Genomic DNA, 24,253 nt, shown 5'->3' with positions numbered 1-24,253 from the left:
TTTGTTGTTATCATTTTTATATTTTGATGTTATTTGCGCCATCAACAATCAACATAGCCTACTCTTTTATAGTTGCGGCATAGACAGAAATGAAATCTCGACTGCCGAGAAGCATAGACAGGGCCGTTAAAAAGGCAATTTTGACCCGATACCAATAGAATCTTTATCGCCCTAAAGCCAGACTATTCCCAGAAAAACGCATTATAGCCTATCTACAGAAGCGGTAGTTTCTTTTTTCTTGAGCCCCTTAAAAACGTTACAGGCTCCTAAAATCATTCCGAGTTCAAAAATACCTCCTGGGAGTCTGGGACACCTTGTCAACGTTACTGGTCATAGAGCGCGAAACGCGGTTTCTTTTGTTCTACTGAAACGCAATAGGCAATAAGTCTTTGATGAGAAGACTAGGTGAGCTAAACATACTGCTTCCTGATCGCGTAGCCAGAAGGGAGTTTGCAAACTCTAAAAGCTCCAATGAAAAGATGATATATAATATTATCATCAGGCCAGAGTCGTAATCAGGGGGTAAAAAGAGCAATTGCCGTCCCCCCAAAGTAACATTTCAACCTTAGTTACAGCATCTTTTAACAGAGTTTTGTGATTGATTTAGGCTGAAAATACTCTCAGAATGCGCAATTTTAAGGTATTTTTTTCAAGTTTGGAGGAGACCCCACAGACCCACTCTGAGTGCTTTTCCTTTGCCGGCTCGGTACCGGGCGAGTTGATATGTGCAATAATCTTTATTTGCCCCTCCCCAAAAGTTTCTGCTGGCTATGCCCAATCAGGCCTCTATTTTTGATTCAATTTTTGTGACGTCACACGCATTTCCTAGGGGATGAGGATTGGGATGGGCAGAGCATGATTTTTTTAACATTATAGTTGCCTATACATCAAGGCATATGCAATGCAAGCGAATACAACGAAGCAACATAGGCTATTAAAGTAACTGTATTGGAGCAAAAGATATAACAAAAGTAGCCTAATCTTTTAAAAAATAAAAAAAAGTTTAATAGCCTATGCACCGAACATATGTTGTACACTTTCTAAAAAATTTCATGTCAATAATAATAATTTTCAATGACACGGAAAGCCACGTAGGTAGGTCAATAATCAATATACAGCAAGTCTACATCCAATACCAGGAAGTTTATCAATTTCAAAAATAAAACAAGTTCAGTTAAAAAAAAGTGTTTTTGTTGAAAAACGTGAAATGCTCAGCCAAATTATTTGCAAAGTACATGGCTTTAAAGAATTCATAATAACAAGACACAAAAACAGCATATTAAGTTTTACCAATTAGGCCTATTGTGATATCAGGTCATAACACAAGTTATCGTTAAGTTACTAGCCTGAAAGTACAAAGCAACTACCATAGTTGATTTCCTTGCTGTAAGGCATGTCGCTGCATGAGAGATGACAATCACTTTGTGTCTTTTAACTGTTCATCCTGATCACTCAGTTAGATAAACGCACTAAGTGCACGAAGAAACTGCAAGACCGTGCAGCGCTGGTTCGGCTCTGGAGATGTGCGCTCGAGCAACACATTTTAAAGACTGCTTTCCATCCAGTAGCTCCTAATCGGTGAAATAATTCGCAGACAAGCGCACTTTTAAAAAGCGCAAACTTTACTCTGTCAATCTCGCTATCCGGGTTTGCATCAATGATTCAAAACCTCACAAACTGGAAAACTGCCAGCTCTCAACAAACCTTTCTCAGTCAGAAAACAAAGATTTCCTCATTCAAGCACATGTGAATTAAAAATGGCATTCATACAACTTTGAGATTGAGTGCTAATTCAAGATAGTTTTTTTTAATCTTAGTTTAGCCGCACGGTTCATTTGCACATTCTTTTGTGTTGCTGCGTTTGGACTAGAAGGGTCCACGCCGCTTTGTGACGTAAGATCGCTTAAATTGGTTTCTTTAATTTTTTTCGAGTCCTGTGTTGTTACGTTGTTTTCTTTTGCTGTTGGAGGAAGAAGTGTTGTTGAATGGGTTTCTTTTTCAGAAATTTTAATTAGCTTTGTATTATTACTGTTTTTAGGAAAAATGGTTGGCTTGGAAATACGTGAATTAGGCTTTTCATTTCCCTTGGCTATTTTCTTTGCTGGAGTCTTACTCTTGAGATTACTGTTAGTCGTAGAAGTATCTTTTTTAGGCATGCGAGTTGTCGCGGCAGTTTTGGAGACAGCTTGAGGTAATTGCTTTACTGTAGACTTTCTTACTTGCTGTTGCAATTCACTTTGTCTAGAACGAGCAAGTTTATTGTCAGCCAGTTTCGTATCAGAGCAGGCTGCCAGAACAAAGCCTGTCGTACGAGATACAGAACGAGAAGTCGACATGTTGTTTTTCCGATTAGATTGAACATTGTCTAGAAAACGTGACGTGTTTGCACCTTTAGATCTGCTGAGTGGTTGACGATTTGACGCGGAGGGAAGTTTTCTAGGCAATGTCGCGTACTTTTTCATCATTTTTGTATTATTTGTAACATCGGTTTTCTTACAATCTGCAAGTTCAGCTTTTGGAGCAGAAACATGTTTTGTAATTGAAGATGTTTTCGTGCTGCCGTCGTTTCTTGTCAGGTCTTCAACTGATTTTTTCTTTGACTGCTTCAGTTTCGAAAATAGGGATTTCATTTTTGACGTACTTGGAGTGGAAGATTTAGGTATATCTTGCAAGGAGGAAGATAATTTGGATAAGTTTTCAGCTGATGATGATTTTGATAATTCTTCAATGGAAGCATCATCGGCCGGAGTTAAAGGTGGCTGATTTTTCATTGAAAAATCGAAAAAGTCAGAAGTGCTTTCCGGAATAGGGCATTGAATTGTCTGACGCACCACTTTACTTCGTCGATTAGGAGTACGGCATCGGTACAAGCTGCTGTTTTTTCGAGACAGTGTGGAGTGGACTATCTTCTGTGTTTCCTCTGCGTATATTACATTTTCTTCAGTTTGATGAGCAATTTCGGTAACATCGTTGGTTTTAGTGTGATCGATTTCTGTTTTGAGTGGTGGAGCTAATTGTTCTGACTCAGAATCTTTGATGTCTGCTTTGTCGAAAACACCTGTGCTTGAAAAGGATTCCACCATCATATCGTCGCTTGCATTGTCACACTGCTCTTTCATTTCAGATAGTTGTGACAAAGAATTGCTGCTGAAACGCCCTGATCTATATAACTTTGATGAAGCTTTTGTTCCGAGCAATGGTTTGGATGGAGTTTCCGTTGTATCTGCAGAACCACTCAAGTTGGCACAGACAAGGCTTAATGAATCAGATGAACCTAAAAACAGTAACAGTCACCGTGTTAAGTAAGTTGTAACAAAGCAGTTGTTCGAAAATACAATGTACCAATAATATAAATCCTCTCAGGTTTATTTTTCTCAAAACATAATTTAATAATAATTTCTTTTTGCAAACAGTCTATTCAGAAAACAAGCTAATTTGTCGCAAAAATAAAAAATAAAATAAATGAGTTGAGCAGTCGCACTAACCTCTTTGTCTTGGATGAATATCAGCCACCGAGATATTGCTGCTACTACTTTTGCGTCGATCCAATGATGAATAGTCATTACTAGAAGATGTCGACTCCTTGTAACGTCGAATGCGTTCTCTGATGTCATCATGTCGAGTTTCAGCATTCTTTTGTTCAATCTCCTCCAAGGCACAAGATGCGGCAGTTGAAAACATGTCCGTGCCATCAGTGCTATCGGTAGATAATGGGGAAAAAGCATTATCCGATAAGGAAGCAAGAGACGAATATTTTCTTTGCAATGGTTTGCCATTTACAGAAGTTTCTCGGTTATTTCGTTCTGATCGTGAGGAATCTGAGTCGCAACTGTCGCTGTCACGTGGTACATATTCATCCTCGTCTTTGGGTAAACGAATGTAAGATCTTCTCAGTTGGGTACGCTGAAACATCCGATCGCGCTCTCTTCGTACAAAAATGGTCATTGACGTCTCTAGGTCATCTGGATCTACAATCTCTGAAGTGGCAGTGTTTGAATTAGTCACAATCAAGCTTTGAGGTCTTCTCCTCTTTTCATTTTTTGTGTTGTCAGGTCTTAATCGTACGGAAGATCTATCAAACTCTATTCCCGAAGACTCGAGGCTCACACGATTCGGTCGTTTTTGATAATCGTCTTTGCAATCAAGGTTCAAATCGTTGTTGTTTTGTTCGTTTTCTAATAGCTTTGTCTTAACTGTGGTCCCAACGTTGGATCCGTATGCGTCTAACCTTTGGTTAAGATCATTATTCTGTTCATCTTTGCTTATTACTTGTACATCAGTAATAGCATCGCATTTGTCTACTGGAAGTGTTTTCTTTTTCAGCTCAGTTAGGCTGTTGTCGTCATCTGCGCCGTCGCGGTTGTTGTGGTCATTGTTTTTGTTGTTGTTGTTGTTGTTGTCAACAGGTTCTTCTACCATTGTATCGTATTCTTTATAATAGAGGTGTTTAATTTCTGACGGTGGCGGTTTCACTATTGAGGTTCTACGGAGATGCTTTAAATCATGGCTACGCATTCGAGACCGTCCATAAGACCGAGTGTTGTTATCAGAGTGCTCAATGCTTCCGGAAGAAGGTTTTTGAAGAGTGTAGAATTTTTTGTGTGGTGTCGCCAAAGAATAACTTCTTCTGAAGGATTCTGTTGTCTCCAAAGCTCGTGAAGGCTTGCTCTCGGCGTCCGGAGATGCGTCAAAGGAAATCATGCTATTCCTGTTGTTGCAGCGATTCTCCTCTTTTATTCTGTTTTCTCTGCATCACAAAAATCAGCAAATTCACTTTAACGCGTATTGCACGATTGAACCCATTTTATGTTTCGGCTTCGTTTCATACGCACAAAAAGTGTTGGTATTTGACGTAAATCTTTACTTACCAACGTGTTTCGAAACAAAATCTATCAAAGGAGTTTTGTGTCGAAATAGAACAATATGTACAATTGTACAATATATAATGAATTCAATACATTTTCAAAGTAAAGCAATTTATTTTGAGCTGCCCTGCTCTTAATCCGAAGGGTAGGCTACTTAATCCGAACCTATTTTAGTATGTTTGTCTCAATAATATGACAAAATTTTGTTGCCGTAGATGATTATATTAGCCTACCGTTTCTTCTGTGCTTCTTCACGTTTCAAGTTCTCTGATGCTGCTTTCACAAATTTCGTACGAAACTCTCCCACAATTTGACAGCATCCACTCAACGTAAATCGATCTGGATTTTCGCAAAGGTACGTAGCAAGCTGGCGGCTTGCTACCGTGAGATTATCTTCTTGACAGCAAATAAAGTCCAATCGAAGCTCAGCTTTCTGCAATGCAATAGACAATTAGGCTACAATTTGTTCATAAGACAGCTGACTACCAACTAATTACAGCAGTTTTGTGATAAATGAGTAAACCCATCCTTGTCTAAACAATCCAATTTTAATAATTAAGCCGTAAATAAATCACAACAAGGATTAGCGATTGTTTCAAACAATCCGATAATAATTACCGGTCATAAAAATCTTGCCTACTTTTAAAAATTCCTCAGTGTTTCGACAAAGTTCTTCATCAACTTCATCATTCAATTTTTTCTTCAGCGTTGCCACTCTTTTCTTGTAGATTCTAATTTCTTCTCTGATTTCTTCTTCAGAAATTCTTGCCCCACTGTTCACTGATGGAATTTCGTTGGTCCAATTCATCGAGTTTGAGTCGTTTTTCTTCAGTTCCTGATGACAAGGAAATATGTCAGAATACTAAAAGGAATGAAATAGACCCTTTTGTTATGCTTTTTAGATTAATTTTGTTTATTTTTAAGCATTAAATTAAAGTTAGATGAAAAAATTTATATCAAGTTTATTTCAAAAACTTCATAACAGCTAATTTATGAAGCGTCATAAATTGCGAAACAACCTTTCTGATCATCCAGTCATAGATTATTATGGGTGTAGGTCTAGACTACTTAATTTTATTAAATCATAACTCCTTCAAAACAGTTGATTAATTTACGATACTACGATCACTATGATCAGAGTAGGAATTCGTTTTCGGTAAATACATTTAAGTCTGCCCTGAAACAAAATATCAGGTCCTTTTCAAAACCTGACCACATAGTCAAGTTCAAAAATGCGCATAGCCTACTATGTAGTCAACAAACTAATGAAGAACCGTTTGCCAACTGTCAATGTAGGCTACGCTACTTAGACTAAAAATTAGCTAGCTAACATACAGTATTTTACATTACATCACATACAGTTTCCATTCACTCTAAGCCTCAACAGCAGGCCCGGATTTAGGGGGAGGCAGAGGGGGCAGTTTGCCCCGGGCCCCCCAACTTTTGAAGGGCCCCCTATGTTAAAAAAAAAGTGATTTTGTGTTATTTTTTTCCTTTTGGCCTTTTAAAGTTGCTTGCAAAATGCTGTACAGTACTGGACTGATGTTACTGTAGACGTAGAGATGGGTTTTCGGGCCTACGGCGCGAAAAATTTTTTTGCACGGGGGCCCCCCGATCTAAAAATGCCCCAGCCCCCCCATCAGCTAAATCCGGCCCTGCTCAACAGTCTGTTTCACTTTTATTGGGATTATCGGAAAGTTCTCATTCAAATAGAGCCGGTGATTGAAACGGCCTGTTAAGATTTTTTGTACATGATAACTGTATTTGATGAACAGTAATTTGCTCTGCTGTCTCGAAACTGCATTCAAATTATATAAAAATGGGTCACGACAAAAATTTCTAAAAACCTCTGGCATAAATGTTAAAATTATAACAGCATGGGGATGACAAAAACAGTTTTTGTTGTTGTAGATCTCTGCTTGTTGCGCTGTTTTGCAAGCTCACAATAAACCAAAGCCATTCATAGCAATTTTTGCATGAGTTAAAAGACATAAAGCAAGTTCATTTCAAAGACAATAATATTTTTTTGGAGCAATAATTAAAGGCAAACACAAATGCTTACACATAAGTTGCAGATCAAAAGATAAACAGGTGGGTGAATGTTAACAAAGACTGATATTTCCTTTTAAGAAGATTTCATCAAACGATACAATTAACCTGGCCAACTTCAAGCTGTTGCTTTGTTTATTTCTTTTAGTGATTTGTATGCTCGTGAACTTTCCAACAAAGTAAATTTTTAGTGTATTTTGCCCTGAAGCACAACTGCCAACGTTATGGCTTAAAGACGTGACTTGAACCAGACAGCCGTAATAACTTTTTCCCCAACATGATTTAGAATGTTAACACTAAATAGAAAAGCCACAGCTAGAATGTTTGGCCACTGTTAGTATGCAATACAAAAATATTTACCATCGCAACGTAATGCATCAGTGTAATTCCTGGTTTGTTTGTTTTTGTATCTGCTAAAGCTTTTAATGAAGCTAGTCTGAAGCCAGAGGCATTCCCGAATGAAGCTCCTCTGTTGAGGTAATTCCCCGCTTGCAGCACCAAGTGTAAGATTGACGGCAAAGCATAGCATTGTCTGATTTCTGGAAAACAATCACATAAATTTATTTGTTTCGATATGACAAAGTGAATAAAGTTCTCAAAACAATACGTTGTGTGATAGTAGATTAAGTCATGACACAAACAGAATGGATGAGAAAAATTTTGTTTATCCTGCAGTGAGCTATCTTACGGTAAAAGTTTGTCTGATTTTTCATGTGTTTTTCTTCTTGCAGTTACAGTCTTCTTTTGTTTTCCATGATAAAATTAAAACAACAAAAAATGATACAAATTCCAGATTTCACAAGAAAGCTGTCATCAAGAAATAGCCTACATAAAAACCATTTACAAGACTAAAAATATCTTGATGAGTCTCTCTTCATAAATATACAACCTGTGATTCTATTAGGCTTACAACTAATAATATAGCAAAGTTTAGAATTACTAAAGAAAATAGGCCAAGTTAGAAATAGCCTAAAGAAAACATTTTTACCTTTCATTGCTTTATCTAATACAGATATAGATTGTTCGATTTGTTGCACGGAATGTTCAAAATCCCCTCGCAAAAGCATGAAGTCAATTCGAATTTTGTAATGCGGTATCTCAATGACATTTACAAGAAAAGATTCTGCGCTGTCAAGTTGGGATTTGGAACCTTTAAATTCTGAAAAAAAGCTAGCTGTTTATTCAATGTTATTGAGCCGAATTTAAGCGCATATACAACTAAGAAAATATATAATAAAATATTTTGTTCTTCAAGCAATTTTTAAAGGGACATAATTCAAAAGCAGGCTACCCATTTGAATGGTAGCAAGAGATGTGTCTTGTCATGTGAGTCATGAGTCCGACCATAGTCCGACTCATGACTCATGAGTGACTCAAGTTAAAATAAAAGCGAGTTGATCCAAAAAAAAAAAAAGCAAAAAATCGACTTGCCCAAAATTTTATTCCCTGATTAAGGCGGTGCTTTATGCTTTTCACAACAAACAAACCTTGTAAAGTCTTTATCTCTTCTTGGTCAGGAAGAAGTTTTCGAAGTGATCGAAGTTTGTCGCAGTTCATGAACGACACGTCACAGGCTTGAATAGATTCAGCTAAGACTGCAGTTGATCTGCAACAACCATAAGAACTTGTTATAGCTATATTGTACAATATAAACCCAACTTTGTATTTTAGATGGTTAGCAAGATTAAACGGAAAATTGCAAATTTAAAAGTTTTTTACCTTTTTTTAGCAAATTATTTACAAGAGGAACTTCAAAGCTCAAAACAATAAAGCCTCAAAAAAGATTTCATTTGCATGAAAGGCAATAAGATACCATAACTCATTATTTTCAATAAAGCAATGTGTTTCTCAAGACAACGTTAAAATACCTTAATTTATATGTAGAAATAACAAGTAACTGAAATCATATATATGTTTAACCACAAAAAACGTAACTTCCCACTTGCTGATAACCTATAATGTTTACTTAACCTTGCTTATTTTCGGCTCGATCATACTTCAAAGATATAACTAGCACTGAAGTGGTTTGATAAATAACAGTTTAATTTACACTCGTGCAATTTGATAAAATTGACGCACGATTTTGTGCAGCTTTCTCAGAATAGAATAGCGAATTTAATAATCATGTGACCTCACTAAATAGTCTTTTCAAACTCTATTTCAGGGTGAACTAATAGTTTCTCTGATGTTGTGTAGGTAAACTTATAACTTTCGTCCTTCTTATTCAGATCTCAATAGTCATAAAATTCTAGTTTATCTTGTGTTTCGGCTTTTATTTGTACTTTTAATAAATCTTTTGCTATTTTTTGTCCACAACAACAAAACATAAAATTTTTAAAAATTGTGGAGGTGGCAAGGTTGCCGATATGACAAGTTTAACCGACTGAACCAAGAGTGTACTGTACATCTTAGTATGATTATCGAAAAGAGCAGAGTCTTTACTTGGTTTGACAGGAAGCGGTTTGGACCCTATCAGGAATGTTCTATTTAGGTCCCTATCTGGATTAAAAGGGGTGTGAGTAACAGCATAGTTCATGACGCACGATACGTCAGCACAAAGAGCAAAGGTCTAAATCTGGGTGTGGTGGGCAAGGTAGGTAAATTAATTGTTTGTGTGCGCACTTAAACTTCAGTTATGATATAGGCCTTCAAGAGAATTTTGCACGATATTTAGTTGTATGATTGTATCCACGTGATGTTAAACTTCTTATTAATGATTGTTTTGTCATACATATTTGAAGATGTCAAGTAAAGATTAAACAAATAGGTAGGCTAGTGATTAATCAGTCCCAGTTCGAAATTGGCATGCAATCGATAGACGCCTATAAAATTGCTGTTATGTGTGTCTACGCCTCTACAACAAATTAAATCATTTTTCAAAACATCTAAAGGGTTTATAAAAAAAACAAGACGTGGTTGCACAAAACTACTCATTGGCCGACAGTAGCATTTGACGAGGGGGTAAAGGAAGTACTTTTGGCCTTGAGCCTGCAAAAATCACCGTTTTTCTATGAAATATGTTTTGACTTGGGACCCAAAGATCTCATTGGTACTGGGCCCGAATTATCCTCTCAACGGCCCTGACTCCAACGGCCCTGTTGGCCAACGTTACAAAACACATTGTTTTAGCATAGTGTTCAAGTAAGTTTGGTAATTTTTTTATATACTGTAGAGACTACTGCATACCGAAACATATGTTTATTTCAGTGCAAATACCCCAACAATTTTGTCGCAATGTTGAATCTACATAAATTTGTGTCAAAATATTGCCAAACTTATAAATGTTTAAATATGATTCGAAAATAAATTCTTAGCGTTGTAAGCTTAGCGATTTGTTCGAAAAAGAATGAAAGCGATTCGAAACGCAAAAGAACAAAAGGAAGCAGCTGTCTTTGAATTTATTAAGCAAACCAGCCTCGACATGTCCCGTTCACTTTCAAATTTATCAAGGCTACGCAGACGCGGCATATTGAAGGCACTCTTGCTCAACCCATTGAAGCAATTATTTCTTCCCGATTTGCAATGTCAAACATATGTCAGTTTGGTGGGTAAATAAAATAGACGCTTTAAATAATTGAAAATCGTTTTCAGACAACAAAGATATTGGCAAAATGCGACTGGTTTCAATTCATGCATGAAAGCAGAAGCGTTTTGAAAATTTCTGTCAAACCTACGGTTCCATTTAGCTTACGTCTTATTTGGTTTTGTTTTTATGTTTATTGTGTTTGGTATGTCAAGATTTGCAAATATACAAAAATGTTCTAAAAACTATTTAATAATTTATTTTTTTCATCATAACAAACCTGACAATTTACAAACACTTAAAGAAGTTTCTATTAGCCTTTTTTTTTTGTGGCTATGTAGCTCTGTTTGCTTTGCTAATTAGCATAGAAAATCTAGATTAGTTGTTTTGCGTATTCTTAATTATAACTTAGTAAGCTGTATCATAAATAAACTTGTTGACCTTGTCTATGTAGATTACAGTATTTGTTCATGATTTAGCCTATCCACAAGCTTAGAAACCTGTTTTACACTCAAATAAAAGTTTAAAGTCTATACCACTGGTCAACAGCTGTTTCAACTCTCACAGAGATGTTTGGCGGCAATCAAATTATAAATAATATAGGGCTTAGGTGTAGTTGAGTAAGAAAGCAGGGTGAGTGTTGAGTTAAGACAGTGGTTCTTAACCAGGGTTCGATCGAACCCCTGGAGTTCGACGAAGCTGTTTCAGGGGTTCGGCTCGAACGTCCTTTGAAACATTAGCACACGGCCTACGAATGGTATATCAGCGAATATTTTTGGAAAATATTGTCCAGCTAAAACTTGATTGCGGCTTACATGATGGTAAATAAACATCTGTGTGTTTGACGCGTGATGTAATGATGCCATCTGCATGTAACACAGAATGCAAAAAACTATATTTTTACCTAACATTGTAAAAACAATCGGTAAGAAAAACTTCATTTTCTTAAAACATGAATTTCCTCACGTTTGCTTTTTGCATGGAAGGGCAGAAGCAGGGTCTCACTTTTGAGGAAATTTCCTTAGTTTAAGGAAATTTAGTTTTATTTTCAATTGTTTTCAACAACAGCAGATATAAACAGTCCATAGGCTACTTGGATTACACTATCGAGCTTCAAGAAAGCAAGATGCAAAAAAAAATACTTCAACACAACAAATCTTCAAACTTTTTGGTGCCAACAAATGGAAAGTTATCCTCTTATTACAAAAGTTGCCCTTGAAGTTCTCATGCCATTCGCAACTACTTATTTATGCGAGCATGCGTTTTCTATTCGGGTGGATGTTAAAGCACAAAAAAATGAAACCGGCTTGCTTGCAAAAATGACATGAGAATTGCTGTTTTCGAGACAAAGCCTCAAATCTCACTATTGGTGTCAGAAAAACAACAGCAGAAGTCTCATTGATACAGTGTTTGTATTACTATTAAATGTGGTAGATTTTCGTTTTTGTGACTCAGCAAAAATTTGGAGTTTAACGAAAGCTTGCAGATTAGCGTAAGAGTTCGGAGGGTTAGTAAAGGTTAAGAACCACTGAGTTAAGACATAGGCCTAAGGTTTTTATTGCAAGTTGCATAGTCCCTGTCATTATGAAAGTAAGGTGGCCAGTTTTATCTCTTCACCGCCTTTTCTATACTGTATAACTACGTTAAACATGTTGCACCTTGATTCGGGTACAAACTAACGTTAACTTTCAACACTCAGTTCAGCCAGACTGTAAACCAAATTGGCATGATTAGAATCTAAGCGTCATAGCTCAATTATCCCACCATTTTTTTCCTCGTATCAATGAGTAGGTAAAAAAGGTGAGTCCCATACTTGAATCCAAGCATCGGGGAACGAGAAGATAAGGTTCTCATTAGACCAAGCCTTCGGCACTAACGAGAGTAGGGTGGCCAGTTCCTTTCTTTCGGCCGCCTTTACTTCAGCAACTACGCCCACCCAATTTATTGCAACCTGGGTAGAGGTGAGCGGTGTTTTTCAACAACCAGCTTAAGCCGGGAGTCGAACCAGGATTGCATGATTGGAAAGCGAGCGCCTTATCCGCTGCGCCATCCCACCGCTGCGCCATCAATGAGTAACTGTAGTAAAATGAAACACCGGGGTTTGAAATAAAGCCTGGAATTTTTCCAACGACTCAAACTAGGCCTACTACTTGCTATGTGTCATTTGATGTTGCTGCCAATTTGAAGCCAGCTTTGACTTTGATTCCCACTTGCAATTATAGAATTCCTTCCAACTGGAAGAATGCCATCATCATACTTTTTCATAAGAAGGGAGACCAAAAAGACTTGGGAAACTATCGTCCGATTAGTCTTCTTCCAACAATTTACAAACTTTTTACCCGAGTAATTACCAACAGAATTGCTAAAGATTTGGACTACCACCAACCGAGAGAACAAGCAGGTTTTAGGGAAGGGTTTTCAACCATGGACCACTTGCATACTATCAACCAATTAATTGAAAAAACAAACGAATATAACATCCCACTCTGCCTTGGACTAATAGATTATAAAAAAAGCGTTTGACTCTGTTGAAACATCAGCTGTCATTTCAGCACTGGAAAAACAGGGAATTGATCAATCATACACTCAACTTCTTAAAAACATTTACGCGGAAAATACATCTATAATTCGACTACACAAAGACTCTGAACCATTTCAGATTCAAAAAGGGGTACGTCAAGGTGACACAATATCTCCAAAACTTTTTACAGCAGCCTTAGAAGAAATTTTTAAACAACTTAACTGGGAAGAAAAAGGAATCAAAATTGATGGTGAATACATAAACCATTTACGTTTTGCTGATGACATCATCCTTATATCTGAGCAACCTAAACAACTACAAACAATGCTAAGTGAACTCAATACAGAAAGCAAAAAGATTGGCCTTCATATGAACTTTAACAAAACGAAAGTTATGTTTAACAAACTGGCAGACATCGGCAACAATATTCTTTTGGACGGAGCGACTATCGAAAAAGTCGATCACTATATATACCTTGGCCAAAAAATTACAACCCACTCCAATAAAGAAGATGAAATCAAAAGAAGAATATCACTTGGATGGCAAGCCTTCGGAAGAGCAAGTACGATATTTAAGTCAAAACTGCCTCTTTCCCTCAAGAAACAAGTCTACGATCAATGCATCCTTCCAACCGCTACATATGGTGCAGAAACTTGGAACCTTACAAAGAAATTAACATTTAAACTAAGAACTATGCAGTTCACAATAAACTTTCTGAATTTCATATTTGATGATCTTAAAATTTGACTACTGTCTGCTGTACTACAGTATTTACACATCATCTCAATAACAATTGATCAAAAACACAATTTGCTTAATTACCATCACTCCATCAGTAAAACCATACAGCCAATAGAACTTTTTTACATTGATTCAACGTCTGATGATGTAGAAAAAGTGTAAAATGACAATCTTTGCTTGCTGGTTAGTTCAACGTTTAATAATATTGAAAATGCAGTAGGCTATAGCTTTGAAATAGCAATTTATTGAATGTATTTGGAATTTGTATTATTTTTAGCAAGTAGAATTAGATATACTTCCCTGCCATGCAAAAAAAACAAAGAAACATGTTCACCTGAACACACAAAACGTGAATCTGTGAATTAATCACGTTTCTAATCCTTGAAAAGAGTAATAACTCATGTTTGGTTTTGGCCTTCTCGTGAGCGGTATCGTTTGAAATAAGGATTACAATGCTTGATAAAGGGGTGGGATAGCTACATCAGCATTTCGCTGTTCCCTATTGTTCCGTCAAACTGCTCCGGAAACGAGAATAAGTCAGTTTGGAAGCCATTTGTTCACACGTTTCTCAGGAGCAGATGACTCACTTTGATGATTAAAATTATACAGGTACCCAAGCAGCAAATCAATCGTTTTTAACATTGATTTAACGTCTGCAGACAGTCAAAACAGTTTGAGCTTTTAAGTTTAAATCTAGCCTGAAGTTTGCAACATTTCAATAAATTTATCAAGTTGATATCAACTTGATATACTGCATCATAAAATGATGATCAATTGACCATAATCAACGCTGCTCGAGCAATGCAGCTGCTTTGATGTTTTGGTCAACTTGTGCAATTGCTGCGACTTTGTCTGCTAAAGTGTCAGCTGTATTTATTTAATAAAAACGAAATATACTTGATATTAATCTTTTTAAAATATAGTCAAAACAAAACTCAATGAATTCAAACCACAGGCCATTGCAAGGTGCAGCCTAAAAGTTGACCGAAGGCCGACCTGTTAGTAGCCAAAATCGCTAGTATAAGTTGATAGTTTGAGTAGTAGTTAATAAATATAGTTCTTGTGTATATTTTGTGTCATTTTGAGTGTTTTTGTGCTATTGTTCCCATTCAAATAACAGGCTAGATTTTGTCACTTGTGCCTAAAATCCGAAAACATCTGGCAACACTGGTAATTGAGAAAAATTTGTTATTTTTTTAACGTAGAATTAGGAGTTTTGCAGTGATTTTAAATTCAGTGATCAAACTTTGGCAATTTAGATTCCCAAAACTATCATTTCAAAGGATATAAAGTAAATTTAGCTCAGCATTCAAAATCAAAATTACATCGGCCTTCAGACAGGGCTCCAGTTCTCAAGTTGTCAAGACCTGTGTATATAGATCGCTATGGTTCAAACTTGTCATTTCTAAAATGCTCTTTCATTACAAGCTGAGTGGATGGTGTATCGAATTCCAGACAATAGCTTATAAGAGTGAACACATTGACATGACGACAACAAGACAAGCAGGTCTACCATTGACACATTTGTTACGAAAGCTAAGCTTGAAAAACTACACTGCTGAGAAATAAGTGTTTTAAACTTCTTGTACCCTGTTGACCCTGCGTATGTGCTTAGTGTGTTTTTGTTTAAACGATCATACAGTTAGACGTTAGTCTATATTTAAATCGTATTTCACAAAATGCATCTCATTGCAACTGTATCAAATAGTGATTCGAACTTTTTCGTATAATTTTATTTTTACACACTTTAAGAAAACGTCGCTGAAAAATTAAACTTTAAATCGAGTCAAGCTTGTAAGTAAGCTAAGAAAGTTTTAAAAGACAATCTTCAAATGGTTAACTAAATATCAAATTTAATTTGTACAGGCTGTAAAGTTGTTTTTCTTTGGCCACTCTACGACAGACCTTTCTAGTTCCCCCCCTCCCTGATTCTTATTTTTAAAGATATTAAGTTGACCAGTTGGGGATCCTTCGTGTAACACACAAATGGGGGCCATGATGAAAAAGCAAACATAATCCCAATGGGTAACTTCGCCAACGTTTGATAATGTAATGTATTTTGTCAATATAAAATCTTTTGTATGCTGCCTTGTGTGAGTTAATTGTTAACAAATAAATTTACAGTAGCTGTCTTGCAGAAGAAACAGCAACTTCGTTTGTTTAACGCTTTCCTTTTTTCAACGGTTACTTTTTTGTTGACGTGGAATGAAAGCATTTTTGGAGCGTTTGAAAAGCAAATTCATTTTTGACTTGAAAATTTTTAGTTTAGACTCGTAAGCAGAAAAAGAAATCTTAACTGAACTCAGGATAAGAAACAGTGTGTCCCTTTAGTTGTAGTTCCGTTAGTACTTTAGCTAATACTTTCCAGTAATCCTTTCATAAAAGGCCACCTACATGGAACAGTAGGTAGTAAGCTGACAATTAAAAGTATTTGACGGTTCATTGCATTTTGTTCATTGTACTGTACTGTAGTACTTGTGACGTCAGTAGTTTTAAACAAACCAATCCTTGAAGATGAAATTTGAAAATTTCAAGTTTCAAATACAGCTGCTTCTCGTTGCCATTTGTAACCAATGGTCGACCTCAAACCGCTTTCTAAGTCACTTTGTAACAGTTTTTAATAATTGTAAAACACCGTAACACAAATGAGAGCCATAGAATTTTAATTTTACAACTACTGGGTGCAAAACAGCAATTATATCTCTAACAAGCAATCTTTTGAATAATTTGCTGCTCTCTTTGAATCTTCGAAAGAGAATTAGAATGTTTACAACTACAAAGCAAAAAGCAGTAATAGAAATCGAGTTAAGTTGCATTTTACTTTTCGCAAGAAAATGAAATTTTAAGAAATGAAATGGAAAAAAGCTGACTGCTCTTTTACAGAAATTAATCCTGTTTTTTTACATTGATTCAACGTGCCGACCTGCACACTGCATTTTGAACTTTTGCATTTAAATCTTGAGCAAAAACACATTGCATAGAATGGTTTCTAGAAGTGTTAACAGATTCAAATTGGATACCTTTTGGTTTGGTTTAGCCAGTCACACCAAACTTTTGATTGAAGCCATCTTATCAGAATAGAAAATTAAGGCGAAGATCTCTTTTGATTTTGAATTGAAAGATAAACGGCTAAGATTAGGCCTTTCGAAATTCAATAGACTTTAAGACTTTCAAAACACATTGGTTATTTCGGTATTTTGGTTTATGGTATAAAATAAGTTTCTTTCTCATTATTTTAATCATAAACGCTAAAGAAATTAAGCGACCACAGTGATTTTAAATAGAGACTTCATCGTTCTACTCATGCTCAGGCAATTTTTTTAATTTTTAAAGGCACTGGCTAAAAATAAAGAGCTGTAAATTAACTTTGGAAGATCTGAAATTTTAAATTAGGCTGTGTTTTAATTAGCCTGGAAACAAGGGAGAGCGGCGTCCGCTCGTATAAACTTTACCAAACAAATATTACAGGCATCAAATGATAGAATAGATTTCTGATGGGTTTATGATAAGAAAATAGCACAGAAAACTAAACAAAGGATTACTTGGATTTATGAGTTTTACTCATTTCAATTAACTTGTAGTTGTGATGACCTTTTGACCTTGCACTTAGAAGCCGGTCAGAATACATAATGTAAACAACGGGGTTTCTATACTGGTTCATAAAAATCGTTCTCATCGAAACACCCACAGAATAAGAAGATTCTTATGGGATCTATGGTTAAACGAAAAAATGTTTACCTAACATCATTTGTGCAATACAATATTGCTTCTATTGAGCATATAGCAACATGCTATCTTTTCACACTGCGCTCATACGCTTTTTGGCTTAAAAAGTAAGCTATATTTTAAGTTTTAATGAGTTCAATCATACGTCTATGTGTTGCGTAGTGACTTGATGTAGAAAAAGGAGAAAAATGTTTCAAAACAATTTTCCAGCATTCGTATAAATACAGCATTCATTTGTTGCTGTTTGCTTGCTTAGACAAAGCGTAAATTGAATAAGTAAAGTTTTGTCGCAAATTTTAATCCCACGGAGACATCATATCACGCAAAAGTGACTTTAAAAGATGAACGATAGCCTTCTTGACAATTTCACAAATCATTACTATCGAGGATATGTTAATAGATGTAAGATCTTAAAAAGTGATTCGGATTAACTGATGTCGATGTCTTTTTCATTCTATGATAATACTACAAGTTAAAAGTCGATTGATTAGCTAACTGTTCAAAAAATAGTAAAATGACATCACTTTGACAATGCAAAAAAAATTTGTCATTTGTTTGGCGTTGGTGGGTTCAATAACACAAAATGGATTAATATATTATTGTAGTGCAATCGTTCCATGAGAAATTAGAGCTCATTTAGAAGTTAAACGGTCCAACCCACTATGCACTTGAGTCATGGCAATTGAAAATCTTGCTTCAGGCACATGGAACGGGATGTGCCAATTATATCAAGGATTATTGCAAACAACTGTGAAGTAGCTAATCTTGAAAATAAAGCAAAGTACTTCAAATCAATGATAAAATTAAAAAATGGTAGCCTAAATTTAATCATTAAACACAAAATCTTTAGTACAACCAGAAGCTTAAAGCCTCATAACGTTAAGAGCCTTCGATATGTTAAAAATTAATTCATTTAAAAGTAGTTTGTTTTTGACAGGATGAATGAAAAACCTTCAGATTGCAAATCGGGTTAAAGTGTGGAAAAATATTAAATGTAAGCTAAACGTACAATAAAGAAAGCTCAACAAATAAACATGTGAGATAATTTATTTTTTGACATCTGAACACATTTTTGTCAGTTAAAAATTATTATTAAGCCAAAACTGTGGAAAAGAGAAGGGCCAGCGGGTTTACACGTGGTACGTTGTTATTTCCATATCAAGCTGTGTTAGTTGTTCTACTAACACCAAAGTACGTAGTAATAACATTTCAAATACAAACAATGTATCAATGAGCCAGTACAAAACTTGTTTTTCAATAAATATGCAACGAAACGCCTAATTAAACACTTGTCTTAAAGCCAAACTTTTATCACTGAGTTTTTAAGCCCAAAAATAGCGACAAACCACTAAAAACAAGAAACTGCGAACCACTCCTTAACTTATTCCATTTGATGAAATTCTAGAAACTTTTACTTACGTATTAAAAAAAAATAATAATTAGAAAATAGTTAAAGTTATCATATGGTGACATCATGGTAGATAATGGTAAACAATGGTTATCACATGATAGACAATTTTCTATTATTGATAGGCTACATACATGGGTATAAACTTTGACCCACCCTGACATGAAAGGGTCATGGCTGACAGGAAGTGAAAACATTGCGTGTACAAAATTAAGCCTTGTACGGAAGCATGTTTGTTAAACGTAAATACAATAGTGCTGAAATATTGGTCTCACCTTTTGAATTGACGAAGAAAAATGTTTAAATTCAAGCTGCGTTTTGGATCCAACAAACTGATCTGCAATGTATACCAACAATTAGAATTGTTGAGCAATAACAATCTTGTTTTATAACGGTAAAGGACAATTTTGAGGAATGTTAGAAATTGCTATATAACAAAATGAAAAATAGGTTTGCATTTTTATGGATATCACAAAGTTTACTTGCACAACCAGCAATAAGGATCTGTTGCATTTTTGCAATGGACTGCGGAGACAATTCAGGCGTGGACACATGTTTTGGTCCTCCGGGCCTTTTGGTATAACTTAATAGTCGTTTTTTTACACTACAATTCATATTCTGCAAACGTTAAATCAATGCAAAAAGCGATTGAGTTAGCTGTGTTGTCAGTTTCGTACTGAATCTTGCGGTTTTCGAACGTCTCCGTCTTATAATGGAGAAGCGCTTGGCTTTTTTGGTGGGAAATTGAATCGCTTTTTTAAACAACATGAAAGAACTTTGAAAGTATTTACAATTATGAAGTGCTCTCGAGAAATCGAAAAACAAGTTCAGCTGTGATCTATGGATCGTAAATGGCACTTCAAACTGTGTAAATTAGTTTTCACAGGAAAACACAAATTCTTTAAGACCGACTAACCACACTTGTTCTTTTCACATCACTTTAACGTTGTCCGGCGCAAAAGCAATGTGGCAAAAACAATTTGCAGAAAGATAAATGGACAGAGTTTGACCACTCTGTCCATTTATCTTTCCATCAATTTCAACCCGTTAAATATAGTGACAGTGACTACGTTATTTCCTCATTTAACGACATTGCATCGACGTGTTACAATTGATGTAATAAACTAATACGTATATTAACTTTTGATAAAAAAAGAATCAAAGAACACGTAAAAAAATAGCCCTACTGAAACATCCGGAAAACATTGATCATCGTAAAAATGAACGCAGTACTTCAATATAAAATTGTATAGGCCTATACAACTTGGAGAATAACTGTTATCACTGCAAACAATTGTTTTTTTTTTCAATGTTTTTCAAAAACTTAAACTTTTTATAATGTTCATTTCAACAAATCAATTATCACGTTTCAAAACAGAAAAAAGTGTTGTATTTAAAAATTATCAAATTATTCTCTATTTTACTAACAGACCCCCCTGACCACCTTAATCAAACTATTTGATTTTTCAGGCCCCAACTCTTACATTGCTTCTTTTCTTTAAAAAAAAATTGTTTCGTTAAAACTATTGTGACTTCTCTTCTTTTTTTTTTAAGATCCGCTGCTGTCAGTGCGAGTTCTTGCACCATCAATACAATTTGCTAATAAAAAGATGTTTTATTGCCATGTTTATTGTTAATAGAAATGTTTGATTTACATAAACAGTTATCATATCTAATTTAAATCATTAACATTATTGCTCGCCGTTTTTGCAGTTGTTTAACATCAATCACATCCACCCATAATCAGATGACATATAGGCTACAGAACAGTTCTAAGTCACAACTGATAGCCTATTGACATTGTTTCACTGACTTTTGAACGTCACAGTATGCATAGACTGGGAAAAGGAAACTTATTGAATTACAAAGCAAATCCCGGACTTTGTCTGAGAGCACCATTTGTGGCATACAAAGTAATGTTGGTTTCTTTAGGATCTATTGATCACTCAAGTCTACATTACTTAATCAGACTCACAAGGCGGTTAAATGGGTCAATGGCGTTCATATCGAAAATCAAGAGCTTAAAATAGACTTTTCGGAAAATTGGATTAAATTCAAGGCCTCTAATTAGACTGTTTTATTGTGCAACGTAGTAAAAGAAAGGTGAAGATTTGATACAATGATCCCATAATGGGCCATTCCGTTCAAAGGAGCCAACATACTGTCGTTCTTGCAAGATCATGCTGCATTGGCCCAATGCCTATTAGTGTTGAAACCATGTAAACAAAAAGTTTTGTATTCGCCGGTAAATGTTTGAAACGCCGTGTATAATTCCGGTTTACAATTACGGCAGAAGCTCAAAAAGAAAACAAGCCACAGTCGGTCAGTGATAAACACCTCCGATCAGTGAATACAAAACGTAACAGGACACGTAAACAAATATATGACTCCTGCGAAAGGGCGATAATTTACAAGATAGGTCGACTTTTTATACAAGCTACATGTATTTACTATTCAACATTTGAATGTAGAGATCTCGGAAAGTGTGGGATAACAACACGTGCTCGGCGTAGGGGAACGTTCTGCTCTCACGATTTAAAAGTTGTCTTTGATCTGGTTTGAATATCGGTTGACTGGGCTAAATGTTCATATACATAAACAAATAAATCTTTTTTTATGTTTTTTTGCTTAAAGTTTAGAGTTTATACTTAAACGAACGACAATATTAGAAGCATTTGCTTTGCATGAAGTTTCGAAGCCTCTAATTTTTTATAGCAAACTCTAAGCACCAACTTTAAAGCCTATCACTGTCTATTCTATTGTCTATAATAGTGCCTAGAATAGCACTATGCTTTTTTTAATTTAATATAGTAGAGCTAGGCAGTTCTTTTGCAGCTAGACAGCAGTTTCATATTCTTTTGATAAAAAAAGTCGTTTTGACAACTCATCGATCCAGTTTTTCTGTTTTCTGAAACAAATTGCTGGGCAAACATATTAATTGAACCTTTCACTGGATATCACGTACGATCGCAAAAAAGGGCGGTAACGAACTATTTATAAAAGTTGATTCGTATTTACGATATATCAATCTCAAGTTTGGTAACGTTGGATAAATGTGAAAGGGTGAGATCTTTTGAATATAGGTGACGGTGAAAGTTCCATTAGCGGCTACACTCATGGCGTAACTTATAGATAAAATCTAATTTTGACTTCATACAAAAAAAAAACATTTAAATAGCCAGTCAAGAGCTATGACATTTTGAAATTTTTCTAATTTTGAAGTTTATTAACCTTTTCAATTTGTAAAGCAAGAGAAAGCAAAGAACTTGAATTACAAAACAGCTCGAAATAGCTTCCTTCGCCCAATGCATATTGGCCAAGCGTAATCAAACCAGAAAACATTTTCACTGTAGGCTATTGCTGTACCTTTCCTTTGCAAGTGTCATCTGATACAGGCGAATCAGAATCACCCAATGCTGTTGAGGCAGTCGTTGATATTGCACTTTTAGAAGATTTTCTTTTTGTTATACGGTCTTCTACTTTAAATAGATTCTCGATGGTAGCAAAATCCACTTTTATTTGGCTTTGACTTTCGGCCCATATGCTATCGTCAGTCGTTGTGATTTGAACATCTGGGATTTTTTCCCAAATCAACCTGTGAAACAAAATCTGGATTGAACTTAAACCCCTCATCAAAGATGAGTTCTGTCTTAAAGCCAGCTTGTAGCCTACCATCTACTGTAGTTAGAATTCTTATCGACATTTCACAAACATTTTATAAATTTAGAACATTTAAATTTTGTAAATTTATTCCAAAAACAATCAGGGCCATTAAGATGATGTAGGTCTGGTACCAATCAGAGGCTGTCCCACTAAAGATTCCGAGCCCTGAAAATTATGTCGGGACAAGGTCCAAAAGCACGCCATGGACACCCATGTTAACGTTACTGAGCATAACTTTTGCGTCGATACCGCACTTTTCAATCATAGCACTTGGACTTTGTTTCGTGCGGTCAGAAAACAAAAGCTTTTGGTTGTTTTTCGGATTTGCTTGCTGAAAAAATATTACTCTGTAATGGTTCACCAATTTACATAACATTAAAAAATGTAAAAGCGTTTGCAAGAAATGGCAATGTGTGTTTTATGAAGCACTGTAACCTACCAACAGCACATCAAAATTGGTTTCGGTTTTGTGAAACACAGACCGTTTCGGCGCATCTCAGTATATTTTAACATAAAACAATTCTTTAACCAAATAAACAAAAACGACAAAATATTTTGTTACGTTTTCTTGACTCAAAAGATGGCACTTTATTCATAATTAATAAAAAAATGTTTGCATAGGCAAAGCAGATCAACAGGAGGCTACAATACATTCTTATTAAAATAATTCATATTCTTTATGGTCAATTTTTAATTAATTGACAATCAAACTACACGAATTCAGGGATATCTAGAACAACTAGTTGTTCTAGATATCCCTGCACGAATTACAAAGACATAATATACAAATTAAAAAAAAGGGGGGTTTGTGACACTTTTTAACCTTGAATGGGCGTAAAGTCCACAAGGGATCCACGTAAAGCAGATACTTAAAGCATCTAAATATAGTGAAAAAATTTTTGAAACAATTTTAGGATATTAACGTCTACTCTTTAAAGTACGTGTTAATTTGAAGAGAAGGAGACATTATTTATGGTCTCTGTTAAAGAAGGACCTAAATATACATAATATACAACCTAGCAACCACACGACACCATAATACAAAAATCACCTCTTTACCAAAATTGCAAAATTTACAAAAGTGCGTAATTATCTGATCATCTCACAACTATTGCACAATAGTTTATATACTGTACCTTCTGAGTTTTATATTAGACTTTTCGTCCTGATAAGAATGACTAAAGAATCCTTGAAGCCCTGGCTTAGGTATTGGAGGCGGAGGAGGAATGCTTGGCGGCGGCGGCGGAGGTGGTGGTGGTGGGGGAGGACAATGCGAATTACCAGCTGCAAGCTCCTTTGATGGAGGCTTTTGTGCTTTCGATAAATTTTCGTTTGAGTTTTCTGTGGTCTCACTAAGTTTCATAAAAGCTTGACCAGGAAAAGAATCCAGCTTTTCGTCAGGAGACTTAAAACGTTCAGATTTCGAATCTGATTCAAAGTCAGAATCGGCATTTGTGTCTGAGGTAGATAGTGAGTTAACGGAGGCAAGATAATCGACGCTAGCGCTTAATAAGGACGGACTCTCCATGTTTATTGTTCATATAATACTGTACTTTAATTTAATTTGTCATAGTGCATCCTGCAAAAAATAAACAATAAAATAAGCATTTTCATTCGAGTGTGAGTAATTTTTCAATCTAGGTGCTTAATAAAAAGAAAAAAATTCTTCTGCTGCCAATGAAGCTTGCAACTACAAATAAAGAGGTAGGACTACCAATATTCGTTACTAAGCCTAGCGAAATAAAACGTTTTTGTTG

The 24,253-nt window shown here is 35.6% G+C and overlaps 1 protein-coding gene across 1 annotated transcript; it reads right to left on the bottom strand.

Annotated features, from left to right (window-relative positions):
• Positions 1-953: 953 nt before the first annotated feature.
• LOC145783297 (uncharacterized) lies at positions 954-23,906 on the bottom strand. Its single transcript, XM_082595134.1, has 10 exons — positions 23,633-23,906; positions 22,200-22,428; positions 19,109-19,170; positions 8,402-8,520; positions 7,903-8,073; positions 7,275-7,453; positions 5,506-5,700; positions 5,099-5,298; positions 3,486-4,747; positions 954-3,274 (listed from the first exon to the last, which is right to left on the bottom strand). Exons 1-10 carry the CDS (start codon positions 23,857-23,859, stop codon positions 1,788-1,790), a joined length of 4,131 nt encoding a protein of 1,376 aa, XP_082451260.1. The 5' UTR covers positions 23,860-23,906; the 3' UTR covers positions 954-1,787.
• Positions 23,907-24,253: the final 347 nt, after the last annotated feature.

The sequence above is a fragment of the Aplidium turbinatum genome, chromosome 14 (genome assembly GCF_918807975.1).
Source record: "Aplidium turbinatum chromosome 14, kaAplTurb1.1, whole genome shotgun sequence".
In the NCBI taxonomy this organism is placed as follows: Eukaryota; Metazoa; Chordata; class Ascidiacea; order Aplousobranchia; family Polyclinidae; genus Aplidium; species Aplidium turbinatum.
Note: the sequence above shows the minus strand (reverse complement) of the source record. Positions and strands in the feature narration are given on the sequence as shown.

Excerpts from the sequence above, each read along its gene's own strand:
- LOC145783297 (XM_082595134.1), bottom strand. The coding sequence starts at position 23,859 with ATGAAACTTAGTGAGACCACAGAAAACTCAAACGAAAATTTATCGAAA. Across the intron at positions 8,074-8,401 it reads AGAGATAAAGACTTTACAAG|AATTTAAAGGTTCCAAATCC; the intron begins GTTTGTTTGTTG and ends GCTTTTTTTCAG. Across the intron at positions 7,454-7,902 it reads ATTAGATAAAGCAATGAAAG|AAATCAGACAATGCTATGCT; the intron begins GTAAAAATGTTT and ends ATTGTTTTCCAG.